This window comes from Mastigoproctus giganteus, chromosome 5 (genome assembly GCF_048544385.1).
Source record: "Mastigoproctus giganteus isolate SK-2022 chromosome 5, ASM4854438v1, whole genome shotgun sequence".
Classification (NCBI taxonomy): Eukaryota; Metazoa; Arthropoda; class Arachnida; order Uropygi; family Thelyphonidae; genus Mastigoproctus; species Mastigoproctus giganteus.
Window position 1 is genome coordinate 124,722,011 of NC_143579.1, and position 20,236 is coordinate 124,742,246.

At 38.9% G+C, this 20,236-nt stretch overlaps 1 protein-coding gene across 2 annotated transcripts in view; it reads left to right on the top strand.

The window, feature by feature from the left end:
• The window catches only part of LOC150085684 (vesicular integral-membrane protein VIP36-like), a 236,019-nt gene that overhangs the window by 5,060 nt on the left and 210,723 nt on the right, over positions 1-20,236 (top strand). For both annotated transcript variants that reach the window (XM_090373444.1, XM_090373443.1), the window contains one exon: positions 19,334-19,449. In XM_090373444.1, coding sequence (XP_090229570.1) covers positions 19,342-19,449 — 108 coding nt within the window. In that variant the 5' untranslated portion in view covers positions 19,334-19,341. The remainder of the gene's footprint in view (positions 1-19,333; positions 19,450-20,236) is intronic.

The following is a 20,236-nucleotide window of genomic DNA, read 5'->3' on the forward strand; positions in this document are numbered from 1 at the left end:
AAAGGTAGGAGAGGGAGGGGTGATTCTGTTAGTTAAGGAAATCATAAAATCTAAGGGAGTGTATCCAGTTGACATCGGTGGATGGTGCAATGTTGAGTCAGTTTTGGTGTGACATAAGCTCTGGGAAAACGAAGTCGAGAGTAGGAGTGTGTTATAGGCCTAATGACTCTAATGAGTATAATGAACAATTGTACAGAGATATAATGGGCCAGTAAATCAGAATGTCTTATAATGGGGGATTTTAACATCCCAGATATTGATGGGAACTTGTGGATTGGTCACTTGCACCTAGCAAGACTTTTGTGGATTTATTCAATGATCAAAATAATTTTATAAGGCGTTATAAGTAGTCATTGGGAAATTAGTGTACCTATTATCTTGCAATCCCCGCTGTCTTCACACGTACCGCTGAAAACAGTAAAAAAAAAAAAAGAGACCAAATGTTTAGTTTGATTTAGTGCATCGCGTTGATTGTTGTGTTCCGTTGCACCGCAAAAGGAAAAAATTTTGTTTTGTTATTTATGTCAGGGATGTCGCGATTTTTTTTTATAGTAACTTTTTTTTTGTTTAGATATCGCAAAAATGATGGGAAACTGCAAGGGTTGTGCTTTCAAATTAAACAAAATTTTTAAATTATTCAAAAGTTTGAAAACATGCATCCATTAAATCTTTAAAGAACCATTATAATGTTGGTGATCAAACCATACGTGACATTGTAAAAATAAAGGGAAGCTATTTAAAATCAACGTTGTAAAATATAAAGGCAAGCATCGTATTGGACACGCGAGTATTATGTGTTAATTGTTTTCGTTTTTTTTCCGTGGTTAACTGCAGGTAACTGAATCAGCGGATATGGGGGTAAAACTGTAGTCCACACAGTGCAGTGTCTATTGATTACCACTCTCTGTCTTCTCCCACTCAGCCATTCTTTTATACATTGTAGCAACTTGCTTTTAATGCCATATTAGTAGTAATAATGGAGGCATATGATGCAAGAAAGCAAGTGTATGAGCTTATGTAGCATCAGACAAAAAAAAACAATTTCACTCATCTATTCCCATTAAAAGTTTGTCCAGTTCTTCCTTGAATTCATTTAAGCTATCAACTTTCACTTTGACAGATGGAAGTTTATTTCAGCAATTAATCACTCCCTGGCTAAAGGCAAATTTCCCCACATATATTTTACAACCGTCTTTCCTCAGTTTGAATTTATGCACTCTCAGATTGTAATCTCAGAAAGCAGAAGAATCCCATCGGAATTCAGTGTGCTGAACCCAATTTCACCAATTCAAGGCCTTATACACCTCAATCAGATCACCTCGCAGGTGCCTATTCTCCAACACCTGCCTTTCTTGGTAAGAGGACCCCTATGTTCCCCTTACCAAACTTGTTGCCTTTCTCTGTACATACTCAAAGAACTCAACATCCTTCCTAAAATGAGGCCTTGGGACCTGTATACAGTATTCAGGGCGTGGCCTGACCATTGCCTTATACAAAGGGATAATCACCTTTTCCCTACTGATAAAATTCCTGTATATCATTGACAATAGCCCATGTCCTGCTCTGGCACCCTGTCAGAAAACTTCATACGAGTGCACAATTACTCCCAGATCTTTTTCATTTTCTACCATCATACCACACAGTTGGTACGTTTCTCTGGGATTACTTCTACTCATATGTAGTACTTTGCATTTGTCAATGTTCCGATTGAAGTCAGACAGTTTTCAATATCTGACTGTATAATTACTCGCAAGTCTTTTTAATTTTCTTTCACCCTAAGTGTAGTACCACATAGCTGGTACATTTCTCTGGGGTTACTTCTATTTACATGCAGTAGTTTGCATTTGTCGATGTTAAACTTGAGTTGCCACTTCTCAGCCCATCTGCTCAACATGTCAGAATCCTGTTACAACATTTCAGAATCCAATAGCACACTGCAATTACTGTCCTTAACAGCCCTGCCAACCTTTGTATCATTTGCAAACTTTGAGATTAGCCTGATATATCATTATGTTGTTTTCTATATTTATCAATATCATTGATAAATATAGAAAACAACAGTGGACCCAACATGGAACCCTGGGCTACTGCACAAATAACATTAGCCATACTGCTCTAATTTGTACAGTAGTCATCCATCTGCAACAGTATCAAAAGCCTATCTAAATTCCAAGTATGTGGTATCAAAATTATTTTTTGCATCCATTTTCTTTGTGACCATATCATAGTGTCATCAAATTTGTCAGATAAGATTTCCCCTTAACAAACCCATGCTGTGTCTGAACTATAACCGCAGTCTCGTCTAGATCATCTTGCAGTGCTTCTTTAACCAGTGATTCCATTATTTTCCCTGGAACACAAGTTAACCTTACAGGTCTGTAATTATTCATATCACCCTCTGATCCCCCTTGGTTAATTGGGGACACATTTGCACGTTACCAGTCCATGGGATCCTCCGCCAGAGTCCATGGAAGCTTTCATAACTATGGCTAAGGGTTTGCTTACTTCCTTTGCTGCCTCCTTTAATATAACTTGATAGATTCCATCCACCCCAGGTGTCTTCAACAGTTTATCCTGCACTTTGCTCTCAGTTATTACAACATTTAGCTCATTGCCAGATTTTAATTCACCTCTGGCATTCCCCTCCCTGAATAACTCTTCATGTGAATGTAGATGCAAAATACTCATTTATTTTGTTAGCTCCCATTGCAGGTTCATCAACAGTGGAACCATCAATATCAAGTGGACCAATCTGATTCATCCCCTTCTAGAGTTTACATAAGTAAAGAACTCTTTCTTGTTTTTCTTTGCATCCTTTGCCAAAGATTTCTCATAATCTGCCTTTTGTTGTCTAACCTACAGACTAGCTTATTACTACCATAGTCTTCTGTGCCACATGATAATTTGTATGTATCCCATGAATTTTTCTTCTCTACCACAAGTCTCATTAGTTCAACTGCCATCCATTTAGGCCTAAACCTTAAACAGTAATTCATAGTTGTGACAAAAAGCCTAGTAGCTTCAATGATTACTTCCTTGAATGCTTCCCATTTAGAATTTGCTATTGGTAACATCATCAGTTAGTCCCACCGTATAGAATTTAAATACTATCTCAGGCCACCGTAGTCACCTTTATGGAAAAGCAAAAACCCTTCCCTTTACCCCTAATGGTAGTTATCTTTTTGAGTAAATCTGACCTGAGCACACTGTGATCACTGCCATTTAGTGGTTCCTTTATATGCAGATTCTTAATGCATGAATAATCACGGCTGATAACCAGATCACTTCTCTACCACAAAGTCTCATCTCTTACTCACTGTGGTTGCTCCTCGAACATGGTGCTGTAAGTAACAGTCATCCAATAAATCCAGAAAAGTTATGCAAGTAACCAACCTACATGTTCCAGTCAATATCTGGGAAGTTAAGATCCCCTTATTATAAGACATTCTAATTTACTGGCTCATTCATTTCCCTGTATAGTTGTTCATTGTACTCATCTGTCATTATGCCTGTAACACATTCCCTTTCTAATTTTTCCTTTTCCAGTGCTTTTGTCATACCAAACTGACTCAACATTGTATTGTCCACCAGTGTCAACTGGATGCACTGCCTTAGATTTTGTGTTTCTTAGTTAACAGCATAACTCCTCCTCCCTTCCTATCCTTTCTGTACACATTGTACTCCACAAATTTCAATTCTGCATTCCTTTCATGTGTGTGACACATCTCTGATATCCCAACAATATCTGCCTTTGATGTCTTGACAAGCACCTCAAATTTATCGGATTTATCTTCTTAACTCCTAGCATTAGTGTACATGCAAGTATACATGCACCTGTTCTTACTCTTAGTTATCCTAATTTTGACAAGTGTCTTGTTTCATCTTCTCAACATGCAACTTGTGCATGGTACTTTTATATTATATTATATTACATAGTTTTTTGGGTTTTTTTTTTTTTTCACAAAAAAACTCCCAAAAAACTATGTAATATAAAAAATAGTATAATAGATTAAAATAAGAAAATACAATAAATTAGTAAGGGAAAAGTAACAGCTCTCATATCTGTAATAAATTAGTACGGTTAAAATAACACCTGTTAAAAGTACTCAGTCAGGGTCATTTATATAGTGCTGTGCAATATTCATAGCATATCAGTGATAGCCATGCTCGCTTCGCTATACAAGTCAGAGGTGATTACTGTATATAGTATTTATTGTCAAGCATCACTGGGAGTCTCACCTAAAACTTTGTGTGATTACTGTAGTGTCAATAATTTACACATGACTGTAGTAGTTGTATAGTCATACACTCACTTGTAGACTAATGTTTTTCACTGTTGAAAAATGGCCTTATTTTTATGGTTGCTTTTCTATTGGATGAAGATGATAACGACAATATCAAGATTCACATTTGGTTCATTTGCAAATTTATAACAGAATGATACAGCCACAACCAATAAATAAAAGCCAAGTTTAGTCATACTGGATATACATAGTATTTTACATATTTTATTAAAAAATACGACAATAAATAATTCTGTTAATAATACCACATCACTCTTTTGTGACTGAATAGCATTTTCTACCTTTCACTCGTTTGGAGAGATTTGCATTCATCCTTTGGAAACTAGAAGAATTCTTTAAGATCTCTTCAGTCAGAGCTGATCTTGATATTGTCATTATCATCTTCGTGCAATAGAAAAGCTTGAAGTTAGTTGATCTCAGGTGGAAGGAGTTGGGTTTTTTCCCCCATGTGTTATTTTCTGTTTTTCAGCCTGCACAGCACGCAGATCAGCCCATGATTATCTTTAAGACTAGTATTGTAAGCATTTTTTTTTTTTTTGTAACCTGGATGTGGGTAAAGCTCATAGTAAGATGATAAAATGTTAATGAGAATATTTGTATAGTTTGTCCGATATACATAAATTCTTTATTTACATACATGTTTCTTAGTTTTTTGTTTGTTTGTTTAATTTGATGGTTACACAAATGAAGAATTTATTAATTTATGAGCTTGATTGATTTATTGATTTTTTTTTTGCTTAGCAAATTGCTTATAATGGTGAGCAATCATTTATGTTAAATGTTATCACACATTCTTTTCCAAATTTTCTTGTTGAAGTTGCTATTAAGATATTTATGTTGTGATAAATCATGTGGTTCTGCATTTGAATGAACCAGTTCTGTGAAGTTCCCATGAACAACACAGCCCAGGAGACCTTTATGCCAAAACCCTCAAAATGATGACAAATTGTTTCCTATCATGCATAATTAAATCGATATTAACAATGAAATAACAGTAATTGAACTGAATGACTAAATAAGTTAGCATTAGCATTAATAGAGGCATTTGATGCAAGAAAGCAAGCTTATGCAGCATCAGCCAAAAAAAAAAATAAAAATAAAAAAAAAAAATAAATAAAAAAATAAATAAAAATACCCACTTCCACTTCACCCCTCTGTTCATTCGAAATACCTGTCCAGCTGAGCCTTAAACTTATTTAGGCTATCAACTTCCACGACAAGGGATGGAAGTCGGTTCCACCAACCAACCACCCACTGGCTAAAGGCAAATTTCCTCACATCTCTCCTACATCTGTCTTTCCTCAATTTGAATTTATGCCCTCTCAGGTGGTTATTCTGAGCAAGAGGAAGAATCCCATCAGCATTGAGCATGCTCAAACAATTCAAGTCTTTGTACACCTCTATCAGATCACCTCGCTGGTGCCTAGTCTCCAGACACTGTAATTTGCAAAACTTAAGCCTTTCTTCGTAAGAGCACCCCTTTGTTCCATTCACTAATCTTGTTGCCCTTCTCTGTACTCGTTACAGCATCTCTACATATTCTTGAAATGAGGCCTCCAGACTTGTATACAGTACTCTAGGTGTGGCCTAACCATTGCCTTATACAAGGGAATAATCACCTCCTTATCCCTACTAGAAAAATTCCTATATATCATCGACAATACACCATGAGCTACTCTTGCAGCATGTCTGCACTGCTCAGAAAACTTCATATCTGCCTGCACAACCACCCCCAGCTCCCTTTCATTCTCTGCCACTGCCAGTGTAGTACCACAGAGTTGATACATTGCTCTGGAGTTGCTGTTTCCCATATGTAGTACTTTACATTTGTCAATGTTAAACTTCATTTTCCACCTCTCAGCCCATCTGCTCAACCTTTCCAGATCCTGTTGCAGTAGCATAGTGTCAGTAGTGTCCTTGACAACCCTGCCAACCTTCGTATCGTCTGAAAACTTGGACATTAAGCTTGATATACCATCATCAGTATCATTTATAAATACAGAAAACAATAATGGACCCAATACTGAACCCTGAGGGACTCCACTAATAACATTAGTCCACGATGAGCAGTGTACATTGATTACCACTCTCTGTCTTCTCCCTCTCACCACTTTATCCATAGCAGCAATTTGCCTCCAATGCCACACTGCTCCAATTTGTGCAGCAGTCTTCCATGTGCAACAGTATCAAAAGCCTTTCTAAGATCCAAGTATTCCCTGCATCCAGTTCTTTTGTGACTGCATCATAGTATCCAATCAAATTGGTCAGGCAAGACTTCCCCTTAACAAAACCATGCTGTGTCTGAGCTGTAAGTGAAGTCTTGTCTAGATTGTCCTGCAGTGCTTCTTTAACCAGTGCCTCCATTAATTTTCCGGGAAAAGAAGTTAAACTAACAGGTCTATAATTACTTTTGTCGCCCTTGAGCCTCCTTTGTGAATTGCGGTCACATTTGCACATCTCCAGTCCATGGGTAATTCCCCTGAGTCCAAGGAAGCTCTCATAATTACGGCTAAGGGTTTGCTTACTTCCTTTGCTGCCTCCTTTAATATAACTGGATAGATCCCATCCGCCCCAGGTGCCTTTCTTGTATTTATCTCTCAGCTGACTGGGCTAGCCGGGTGGGTAAAGTGCCTGCCTGGCAACCCAAAGGTCGCGGGTTCGATTCCCGCCTCTGGCTTGGATCAAAGTACTGCAAAAACCTTGGGAGGTGCATTATGGCCACAGAAGCCTATGCGCCAACAACTACCAAAAAAAAAAAAAAAAATGTATTTATCTTCAACAATTTCTCCTCCACTTTACTCTCAGTTATTACAAGATTCTCTAGCTTATTGCCAGAGTTGAATACACCTCTGGCATTCCCCTTGTTGAATAGCTCCTTATGTGTGAATGTCGATGCAAAATATTCATTTAGTTTGTTAGCTACCTGAGCAGGATCATTAACAGTTGACCCATCGATATCAAGTGGACCAATCTGATTCATCCCCTTCCTTCTAGAGTTTACATAAGTAAAGAACTCTTTGCTGTTTTTCTTTGCATCCCTTGCCAAAGATGTGTCGTAATCTGCTTTCGCCTGCCTAACCTCCTTTGTAACTTGGGTACCGATCGACTTGTATCTATCATAGGCTTCTGGGTCACGTGTTAATTTGTATGTATCCCATGCATTTTTCTTCTCTGCCATATGTCTCATTAGTTCATCTGACATCCATTTAGGCCTAAACCTTGAACAATATTTCTTGGTTGGTATGTAAAGCCTAGTAGCTTCCAAGATAAGTTCTTTGAATGCTTCCCATTTTGAATTTGCTGTTGGTAACATCATCAGTTGGTCCCACTGTATAGAACTTAAATACTGTCTCAGTCCATCGTAGTCGCCTTTACGAAAGCAATAATCCTTCCCTTTGCTCCTAATGGTAGTTACCTCTTGGAGTAAATCCCACTTCAGCACACTGTGATCACTGCCACCTAGTGGTTCATTTACCTGCAGATTCTTAATGCATGAAGAATCACTACTGATAATCAAATCAAGAGTATTACTCCCTCTAGTTGCCTCCCGAACATGCTGATGTAGAAAACAATCATCCAATAAATCCACAAAAGCCTTGCTAGTGTGTGAGTGATCAGCCCCCAAATTCCAGTCAATATCTGGGAAATTAAAATCCCCCATTATAAGACTCTCTGATTTACTGGCCCACTCTGTTTCCCTGTACAGTTTCTTATTATACTTATCAGAGTCATTAGGCCTATAGCACACTCCTACTCTCAATTTTGATCTCCCAATGCTTATGTCACACAAAACTGACTCGACACTGCACTGTCCAGCAATGTCGACTGGCTTCACTTCCTTGGATTTTATGTATTTCTTAACTAATAGCATAACCCCTCCTTCCTTCCTATCCTGTCTATCTTTTCTGTAGACATTGTACTCCCCAAATTCCAGTTCTGCATTCCTTATATCTGTGTGACTCCACGTCTCTGAAATCCCCACAATATCTGCCTTTGATGTTTTGAGCAATACCTCAAATTCATGAAATTTATTTACTAAACTCCTAGCATTGGTGTACACGCAAGTATACATGCACCTGTTCGTTTTCTTAGCTACCCTAACACAACCCATGTGTTTACTTGTACCCCAATGATTCCCAGCAGTCTCTGAGATATCCTGCATCTTATTTTCTAGGCTGCGGCTCATTCCAATAGAAGCAGTGCAAGAATCATTTTCACCTCTGCCAGTGGCTACTGTTAATCTATTAGTCCTTGTATCCCCCCAATCTAGCAGTTTTCCGACCCACCTAACACTGCCTCGATAGCTTCAGCAAACATTCTTGCACCCTTTCTATTTAAGTGTATCCCATCCCTGTAGAAGCAGTCTCTCCTGTTAACAAGTACAGACCAGGCTGAAAAAAATTGTACCCCTTGAGCCTTGCACAATCTTTCCAGGGCCGAATTGATCGACAGGGCTCTCATCATATACTCCCTAAGTGAAGTTTTAATAACTTCACTGAATTCCAGGGAACGAGCTGTGCATGTGCAAATTCACTGAAGGGCTGTGCTGAATATTATAGACCCACCCCCTCCGAGCAGGTAATTGTGCTGTGAAATAGCAGTGTAGCAACAGTGAAAACCTATAAATATTGTAGTAGTAGTAGTAGTAGTAGTGGCATGTGATGCACGAAAGGAAATGTATGAGCTTATGCAGCATCAGCCAAAAAAAAAAAAAAAAAAATCACACCATTCCCTCCAAATGCCTGTCCAGTTCCTCCTTAAATTTATTCAAGCTATCAACTTTCACAACGACAGATGGAAGTTTGTTCCAGCAATTAACCACCCGCTGGCTAAAGGCAAATTTCCGCACATCTGTTGCAGACAGTGTCTGAAAGCATGGTACAGACATGTCTGTTGTAGGTAGGATGTTGCTCTGTTGGATATTTGTAAATTTTTGCAATGAAAATACATTGGACAATATTAAAATCAATGCACTGTCTCATAAAGCACTGAAATAGCATGGCTATGTACTGTAATGTGCAACTCAATCCTTATCTGTGCACATTGGACCTGAATTTATGAGGATTACTGGAACTGTCCAGTTGAACTTGTATGTGAATATCAGGATTCTTGGCTGCAGTGCATGCAGACCAGGTGATGCCTGGTTCTCCTTCCAGAGTGATTACGTGTGTAGGTCATGGCTGATCACTGTGCAACTGTGATTGCCTCGGCTGATAATCATGGAGTAAATTCTTCTCCTCCCCTTCTCTGACTTTGATTTATAATCTCTTAAAATATATGTCTAAAATGTAATCTGTTAAAATATATGAATCTAAAGGAACTGATATTTGGGTGACATTCACCCAAATATCAGTCAAATCAAGTGGACCCAATTTCAGCAAAGCCTGGATGGTCTGTGACAGCCAAATTCTCTGCTTGCATCTTCACAATGGTGGGACTCTTAGTAATCCTGGGTATAACCTCCATGCACAAGCACACTGTGGATGACCACTCAGGTGTGAACCAACGTAAGCAGGGGTCGAGGTGTGGTGCCCACACCACATGGAGGAATACCGCTCCTCTCTGTTACCAGGCAATACTAGGTGGTAGATGACTCTTATCAACCGGTGCAATATCACAACTCTGCTTATTGGAGGCTTGAAGGTGGAACCCATGTTTAGTCTCCAGAGCTAAGTTCCAGTCAACCCTTCTCCATCTCTTCCATCAAGCAGTATGACTGATGATTTTGAGGTTATGATGAACATCATGGCGAGATCCAATCTTCCTTACATTTTGAGGGTACAACTCTAAAATGGTGTTCGCAGGCCAGCCGCTAGTTAGTACCGAACCGCTAGTTAGTACCGAACCAGACCGAACCTATTGGTAACACTTTAGGAGGCTTGTGGATCAGCCAATGTCTTGCTACCTCTTCTCTGCCAGATAGTAACTGGAGGGAGTCCTAGTAGTGCGTATGCGGGGGGGGGGCTTCCTAACAGTAAGGTAATTTTCCTTAGTGATTTTAATGTTAACAACACCAGCTGGCTTCCGTTTTCTAGTCACACCGACCCAGCTGGTCAAGATGCTGATGCTTTTGCAATTACTAATGACCTTGCACAGATTGTTCATTTACCTACAAGAATCCCGGACAATCCTAACCAACATACTTGATCTTTTCTCACAAACAACCCTTCTAAGTACACCGTCGAAATGAGTGGTCCTTTAGGCACCTCAGATCACAACTTGGTGATTGTCTGTTCTCCAGAGTAGCCTTTATCTCATGGCTATTCCCAACCTCATATTGTTTGGCAATACAAGAATGAAAAATGGCATGACCTGCAAGATTTCTTTTCTCCTTCTTCTTGGTCAGATTACTGTTTCAAAACTTCTGATGTCAACGTTGCTCAGATCGTGTCAGTGAAATTATTCTTGTAAGAATGGAATCCTTTATTCCACACTCCACTTTAAAATCTCGTCTTTTACCTAAACTTTGGCTTTCCAATAAATGTGCCAAGGCTGTTCAAGGGAAGAACGTTGCATATCATAATTGGCTTGTTTCCAATTCTTCAGTTTCATTTTCTGCCTATACCAAAGCTCGCAACAATTGTAAAGCAGTTATTAATCAGTCCAAACTAGATTTTGAACAGGCTAAGAGTAGAAAACTTGCCTCTTGCCCTAATGGTAGATGAGCATTCTGGTTTCTTGACAAAGCTATTGGCCGCAATTTTTGCCCGTTTCTGCTCCCATCTCTTCAAAACCAGTGGTTCTGTTCACTTCAGCCATGGATAAAGCAGATCTGCTAGCATCTCATTTTTCTTCCAACTCAAATATTAATGATCTTGGTAAAACACCTCCCGCCATTCCCAACATGCTCCATTCAATGCCTGCTGTGGTCTTCCGTCAAAAAGATGTCAAAAGGATTTTGACAAATCTGGATGCTATTAAAGCTCCAGGTCCTGATGGTATTTCTCCACTTTTTCTCGAAACCTGTGCTTCTGAACTTACTCCAATTCTTTGCCACCTTTTTTCACTTTCTTATTCCAAAGGTGTTTTTCCTTCTGCTTGGAAATTTGTTCATGTCCCGCCAGTTCCTAAAAAGGATGACAAATCCCTCCCATCCAGTTATCATCCCATTGCAATTACTTCTACTCTTTCTAAAGTAATGGAGAAATCAATTAACCGCCAACTCTTAAACTACCTAGAAACCTTCCGTCTGATCAACGATCACCAGTATGGATTCCGTCAATGTCGATCCACTGGTGATATTCTGGCTTATGTTACCTATTTATGGACTAATTCAATGGAAAGGTTCGGTGAAACACAAGTAGTTGCTCTTGACGATCTCAAAGGCTTTTGAACGTGTTTGGCCTAAAGGTGTTCTAAACAAGCTTCCATCTTATGGTTTGCCAACTGTTTTTAGTAATTGGTTATCCAGTTTTCTCTCTGATCGCTCACTCAGGGTGATGGTAGATGGCTCTCTGTCTTCTAACTTCTCCACTAATGCCGGTGTCCATCAAGGTTCAGTTCTTTTCCCCACTCTTTTCTCTTGTATATTAATGACCTTCTTCCATTGACTGGAAATCCTATCCATAGTTTTGCCGATGATAGCACATTGCTTTCCACTTTACAATTTGAGAAACCTTGCCCTGCTCAATCAGCTTCAACTTCTCAAATATCCACTACTAATTCCTTAAATGCTGATCTCCAGGTAATTTTCCAGTGGGGCAAAGACAACTTAGTTGATTTCAATCCTTCTAAAACTCAGTCTTGTCTTATCTCGTAAAAAGGATTCTTCTGCTCGTATGCTTATCTTTGGTGACACTCTGATTTCTAGGCAAAATGATATATCTCTTTTGGGGATTACCCTGGCTTCTGATCTCTCTTGGCACAAGCACATTACAAATATTGCTTCCTTTGCATCTAAAAAACTTGGTTTTCTCTTTCGCTCTCGGCATTACTTTTCTTCCAATCAGCTGTTCACTGTGTACAAATCGCAAATCCACCCTACCATGGAATAAAACACAAAACCTCTCTCAGGCTTCTAGATTCTATTCAGAAGAGGGCAGTTAGGTTAATTAATGACTCCTCTCTAACAGAGTCTCTACACTCGCTGTCTCATAGACGTACTGTTCATTCTATACGGCTTTTCTACAGATAATTCCATGGGCACTGTTCTTCTGAATTGGCTTCTATAATTCCCGCTCTCTCTCTCTTTCAAAACAGTCTGAACTCGTGCTGCTACCAGCCAACATCCGTTTACTGTCCAACTTCAAACTCACAGAACCAACTTTTCATCTGCCATGTATATTCATTCAACTGCTGTTTTCTGGAACAACCTTCCTTCATGCATATTTCCTGAAAATTACAGTCTACAGAAGTTCAAGTCTAATGTCAACAAATATCTTCTTTCGTCTTCTCAACCTCCAACCAAAGCACAGTACTAAGTACTATAGGTTCTAATACCTCTCGTTTGGGGTTTTCATAAAAAAAATAAGAAAATATTTGAAGTGAATACAGTAAGAACAGTGTAAAATCATGTTATTATATCTGATTGCACAAGTCAACAAGTTTTTGGAAATGTAAAAGGAAATTAAGTTTTTAAATTAATTCTTTTATGCAGATTGTGAATCTGGATGTGATTTCTACAGCAATTAGCTTTATTTGTTGACTTCTACAGCAATTAGCTTTATTTGTTGAGTGAGTTGCATTAACTAATTTTTATAACAGCATTAGAATATGGCCTTGGTTTCCATCAACAATTTGGCTGTAATGATTGTGGACAACTGCTTGGCTACAGGTGTGCAATTCCATCATCAGTTGAACTGGTACAGATATACTGCCTTTGGCTTTAGGGCTGTCTACAGCCTGAGCTATTTTATCAGTGTGTTAAGATCCCATTACCCGGTGAAATAGAAATTGTGGCCTTGGTTTTTTTGCTAATGGTAAAAAAGGAAAGGAAAAGACATATAAATACTGGTTCGATCTATTAGACTGAATAAGAGCCCGTTTCATTTGATTTATTTAATTACTACAAAAGGTAGTATTTTATTCTAAATGTGAAATAAGCACTGGGAAAACAAAAATTTAGATTAGGAGTCAATTAAAGGCCAAATGATTATGATGAGTATAATGAATGACTACAGACAAATAGAACAGGTCAGTAAATCAGAATGGCTGATTATAATGGGAATTTTAACTTTCCAAATATTGACTGGAACTTGTCTATTAATCACTCACATACTAGCAGAAATTTTCTGCATTTATTGGATGGCAGTTTCTTACACTAACATGTTAGAGAGGCAATAAGAGAAAACTACTCTTGATTGATTGTCAGCAGTAACTCTTCTGCTCTGAGCAGTAATAATATCTGCTCTACAAAATCATCAAGTTTTGCCCCTGGAAGGCATACTCTGGTCCTATTACACACATGGCGCCTCCGTAGCCAGGTGGGAAGGAGCAGCAGCAGTGCGTAGCACACGCTTCTTGATTAGACCGGGGTTCGAGCCCGTCACCACCAAATACGGAGGATGCGGAAAGGTCAGTGAATGACCACCGCATATCCCGGAGCAATATGGCCATAGTTGCTAATGCTCCTGAAAAAAAAAAAAAACAAACAAACAAACAAACAAACTATTACACATATCCTTTTTGCACTTCACTTTGCTAAAAAAAATTCTTGCATGAACAAAAATCACACTAAAAGAAGTTGCTTAGATGCAAAATATTTATCCAGTTTGTCAGCAACCTGAACAGGATCATCAATAGTTATATCATTCAAATATAACAGTCCAATTTGGCTCATCCCTTTCCTTCTAGTGTTAACATAAGCAAAGAATTATTTGCTACTTTTTTTTGCAGTCTTAGTCAAAGACCTCATCTTCTCTAGCTTGGTTAACCATCCTTAGTGACTTGACACGTGACTGTTTGCCAGTTTATGCTTACTGTAGTGTCCTCTGGTAATTTATAATCATCCCATGCATTTCCCTTCTCTACCACCCATCTTAAGTTCATCTGACATCCATTTAGCATTTATCCTTGAACAGTATCTTTTAGTTGGTACAAAAAGCATTGTAATCAATTCTGAATAGTTTCCTGATTTTGCAAAGAATGTCACCAACTGATTCCAATGAAAATAATTTAAAAAGTATTTAAGACCACTGTAGTTACCTTTACAAAAGAAAAGTACCTTCCCTTTGCCCTTGACCATAGATATATCTTTAAGTAAATCCCACATCAACAGATGATCACTCCAGATAAACAGATTATGAATCTATAAATAAAGTAATCTAGTGGTTCCTTTATTTTTTAGAAAAAAAAACCCCTTCCCATTTCACCCATCCATTCACTCCAGATGTTTGTCTAGTTCTGCCTTGAACTAAAATATTTAAGTCGTCAACCTCCACCACAACAGATGGAAGTTTGTTCCAACAATCAACCATGCGCTGGCTAAAGGCCAATTTCTGTACATCTGTTCTACAATTCTCTCCTCAATTTGAATGTCCTCTCAGGTTTGTAATCTAAGCAAGAGGAAGAATGCCATCGACTTGCTCAAACCATTTAAGGTCCTATACACCTCAATCAGATCACCTTGCAGTGCCTAGTCTCCAGTTGCTGCAGTTTGCAGAATTTAAGCCTTTCTTGGTAACAGCAACCCTTTGTTCCATTCATCAGTTCTCTGTACTTGTTGCAGCAGCTCTACATCCTTCCTAAAATGAGACCTCCAGATCTGTATGCAGTACTTAAGGGGTGGCCTGACCATTGCCTTATACAAAGGGATAATCACCTCCTTATCCCTGCTAGCAAAATTCCTGTATATCATTGACAAGAAACGATGGGGTACTCTTGCAGCCTGATTGCACTGCGCAGAAAACTTCATATGACTGCACAATTACCTCCAGGTCTTTTTCATTCCCAAGTAACCTGAGTGCAATACCACCCAGTTGGTACCTTTCTCTGGGGTTACTGCTACCCATATGCAGTACTTTACATTTGTCAATGTTACTTCAGTTGCCACTTCTCAGCCCATCTCTCCAACTTTTCTAGATCCTCTTGCAGTAGCATACTGTCATTAACACCCCTGCCAACTTTTGTATCATATGCAAACTTGGACATTAATCCTGATATACTTTTGTCCTATCCTGTCTATCCTTTCTGTACACATTGTACTCCACAAATTCCAATTCTGCATTCCTTATATCTGTGTGACACCAGGACTCTTGATATCCTAACAATATCTGCCTTTGATGTCTTGACCAGCACTTCAAATTCATCAGATTTATTTACTATACTCCTAGCATCGGTGTACATGCAAGTATACATGCACCTGTTCTTACTCTAATTTACCCTAACACAGTCCATGTACACTAAGTGGACAAATTATGGGATACTTACCTAGTAACGGGTAGGCCCGCCTTTCACCCGGATAAGGGCAGTCACACAGTGAGCCATTAAATCCACTAGTCCACAAAAGCGTTCCACAGGTATTTCTATCCATTCTTGCTGCACCGCTGTTCATAATTCTGTCACATTCCTGGATGGAGGATCCAAAGCTCCACCAAACTTTTCCACAGCATCCCAAAGATGCTCCACAGGGTTCATGTCTGAAGAACAGGGAGGCCAATCCATGGTGGTAAAATGTGCGGAATGCTCTTCGAAGCATGTTCTAGTCACCATGGTCCTGTGGGGAGGCACATTTTCTTGCTGGAAGAGTCCATTGCACTGAGGGTACACAATGACCACGAAGGGATGCAGATGGTCTGCAAGGATGGACACGTAACCTGGACCATTCAGAGATACTTTTAGATGTACCAGAAGTCCCAACATGTGCGAGTTGAACATGCACCAGACCATTACCGACTGTCCACCTGCTTGAATAGTTCCTTGTTGACATGACGGGTGCATACCTTCGTGCGGTTTCTGCCAGATACGTTCCCACCTGTCCTCTCGAAATAACTGGACTCATTGGACCAAGAGACCTGTCTCCAGTCATCCAAGGTCCAGTACTGATGTTCTTTTGCCAGTTGAGGCGGAGTCCTGTTTCGTGGTGTTAACAATGGACTCTTGTGGGTTTGTGGCTCCTGTAACATATTGCGGCTAATGATCACCTGATGGTCTTTGTGGAGTCATTTCTGGCACCTCCCTCGTTAAAGTTGGTGGCGATTTGTGTCACTGTCCCTCTCCAGTTTGCCGAAACAATGCAAGACAGACGTCGGTGGCGCCTCCGTAGCTAGGTGGGAAGGAGCAGCAGTGCGTAGCACATGCTTCTTGATTAGACCGGGGTTCGAGCCCGTCACCACCAAATACGGAGGATGCGGAAAGGTCAGGGAATGACCACCGCATATCCTGGAGCAATATGGCCTTGGTTGCTAATGCTCCTAAAAACCTAACAACAACAACAACAGACGTTGGTCACGTTTATCCACCGCCTTTCTCTACCCACAGCACCGTCCATTATGAGATGTTATTCTGGAAATGGCATATTTCTGTACCACCTCCGTGATAGTGACCTATGTGCCAGGCACCCACTATCATCCCTCTTTCAAAGTTGGTTAACTCATGATGTTTATCCATACTGACATCGAATTACTGTCTATGTGAATGCAGTGGTGCTGTGCACCTATATATTCCTGCCAAGCTGTGGATTCGTCCACTAGCGAGAGGGGCGACATTGTCGCATTGCCCAGGAACCAGGTATCCCACGAATTCTGTGCTTTCAATGTATTTACTTGTTCATGATGACTCCCAGCAGTTCTTGAAATCCCCAGCAACTTGCTTTCCAGGCTGTTGCTCATTCCAATAGAATCAGTGCAAGAACTGTTTCCACTTTGCATGCAGCTAGTGTTAATCTATTAGTTTCTGAATCCGCCCAAGCTAGCATGTGTCCAACACACCTATCACTGCCTCGATAACATCAGCAAAAACTTCTATAAGGTAATAAACAGCTACCTTACAGACAGAAGTGTCTCAGTATGCACAAGGTTCCAGGAATTGATACTCCCTGTGAATAAAGGCTGCCCGCAGAGTTCAGTCCTTGGCCCTTTCTTCTGGCCCCTCCTATCGTGGCTGGGCAGAATTGCAGACACTTTCAAATTCAACCCTAATTCACGGCTTTTTTTCAACAGTGACCTGTACTTGTTAAGTAATTCTGCTGGTCTCCTACTCTTGATATCATTAGTGCCAACGTGTACAACTGTATCACCTTTTGTGCTCTTAAAAGATGATATCCGCTCTACAATGCCCTTTGCCCCTGGCAGACATACCCTGGTCCTGTTCAACTTATCCTTTTTACAAAGCATATTCCCCGTTTCCGTGACAATAGAGTCACCAACAACTACTAGTTCCTGTGGGGCCAGCGCATTCTGCCTTGGGGGTTGCCGCTGTGTTGCGTGATAACCAAGTGCAAGCTCTGGCGTTGATGTGGGCAGCTGAGAGCTTGATGGGCCCCTCAATTTAATTCCTTCGAGGGCATCCACCCTGTCCTTCAAGCTCTCATATAGGCCCATAACAACGCTGAGTTGTTGCCTGATTTTGATACACTCCTTGCATCGTGCACATACAAAGACATCCCCCATGGCAATATCATGTCCCGTACCTGAATGCTCCACAAACATCATGCAAGCAGTGCATTTTAAAAGGCTGTGATTCAGAAGGCAACTGCCCCCTCAGTTCTCCTCTGAGCCACAGTACTTCCATATGTCAGATAATGTACATTCATCTAATTTTCTTCCTCTTCATTGTTGCTAAGCACAATCTTTTCTGCAGCATCTAGATTTCGCGTGCCTTCTGCTCTCTTCAAAAGTCACAAATTGCATGCTTCGAAATCACAATTTTTTATGGTCTCAAACAAGCACAAGTTCAATAGTACAGAATCTCCCAACCCAGGGATCTCCCAACAAAATATGGTGGACCCCCCCCGCTTTAAAGATATAAAGCACAAATTTAACTTTATTACCTTACCAATTAACAAAGTTAATAGTTACTTGAAAATTGGAATAATATTTTCCTGTTAGCAAAATAAAAATAAATTTATGCTTACATCCATAGCTTAATTAATACATACTGTAATATGTACATACTAACTAATTGATATTTCTGTTCACTGACTTTTTTTTTTTTTTTTTTGTTATAGAATTAAAAACAGTGGAAATGATAAGCAACTAATAACAAAGAACACAGCATGCACAAGTTGCAACAAACACGATATGCCATGTGAAATATGGAGTAATGAGTTTCTGAAAATTTATTTATGTTTTTTTATATGATTGAATATTTCATGGAAGACAAGACACATTTCACCATGATAATGTGAAAACCCACATAATTCCAGCTATCGTTACTATAGCAAATGCAAGAAGATTGAGTTTACTACCCATTTATATTTGATTAACAAATAAATTTTCAGAAACTCATTACTCCGTATCTCACATGGCATATCGTGTTTGTTGCAACTTGTGCATACAACAACAACAACAGCAACTTGTGTTTTTTGTTATTAATTGCTTATCATTTCCACTGTTTTTAATTCTATAACCAAAAAAAAAAAAAAGACCAATAAACTAGAAGCCGCAAATTGTTTTTATTGTTTTATGGTGTGGATCTCCAGAAATTTGCTTTGGAAAAATATCACGATGGCGATAACGACTAGTGAGTCAACAGCAGGGATTCACAAAAAAGGAATGGAAACGTTGAAAATTACATCTAACATAATAGCAGCCCAGCACAAAAGCTCAAAAATACTGTGTTATGTGAGTTTTCCCGCAATTCTCAAACCATGTTATATAAGTACCATTTTGTGCGAGGATTGCCGCAATTTATCAATCGTGTTAGAGCAAAACCGTGTTGTAGAAGTACCATGTTATACGGGGGATGCCTGTATATGTTTTTTATTTATTGTATTTCTTAGTTAAGCCTTTAAATTTTTTTATTTATTACTTTTCTGCATATTTGATATTTCTAAATATGTTTTTAAATGTTTTTTAATTTGTTCAGTTAGGGTTAAATTTTAATTAAATTTTGCAGTAAAGTATATTTGACAATTTCATTACATTTTGCAGGCTCCGGCATGATGATCCCAAACTGGGACTTCATAGGTACTACAGTAGTAACGAATAATTATATACGACTCACGCCAGACCAGCAAAGTAAACAAGGATCATTATGGAATAGAATGGTATAAAGTATTTGGATTTTTATTAATTTAAATTCGGAATAAAAGAAATGTTAGTCCCTTCCTCCTTTACCTCTACTAGTAGTAAACCAGGATTTATAAATTGGAAATATAAGTGATCAAGATATGATAAGGATTCAACTGCATTTCTGAAAATGCAGTTGAATCTTGAATAATTCAAATCAAATCAATTTTGAATCAAAATTCAAAAATATTGAATAGCTTTTCTCATTGACTATGTTACTTTTAGAGAAGACGTTCTAGCGTATCTGAAAAAATAAAAATAAATAAAATAATATTCAAAAGTAAGTACTTGCTTTTTTGTTATTACATTAGTACAGTGGTTTTCGACCCTTTTTTTTTTTTTAATAATGGCACCCTTAAGTAATTTATTTTATTTTGTGGCACCCCTACTCAATTTTCTGCCTGTTAGATTTGATTCTCTCTCTGTATATACATATATATATATCTAATATTAAAAAAATGTTATATGATAGTTATTACAATAATATAACTATAAACAAAATTACAATTCATAATACAAATTATATGCACTGAGTGATCACTGAATTATGACAACCTGCCTAATATTTCGTAGGGCCTCCTTTTGCCCCTCAGTACAGCAGCTATCGAACATGGCATTGATTCAACAAGATGTTGGAAGCGTTCGGGAGGTATGGCCAACCAAGCTGTGTGTAATGCGGTCAGCAATGCAAGCATGGAAGTGATTTGTATATCCAGACGCCTGATATGCCTTTCCATAGTGTCCCACAAGTGCTTTATGGGATTG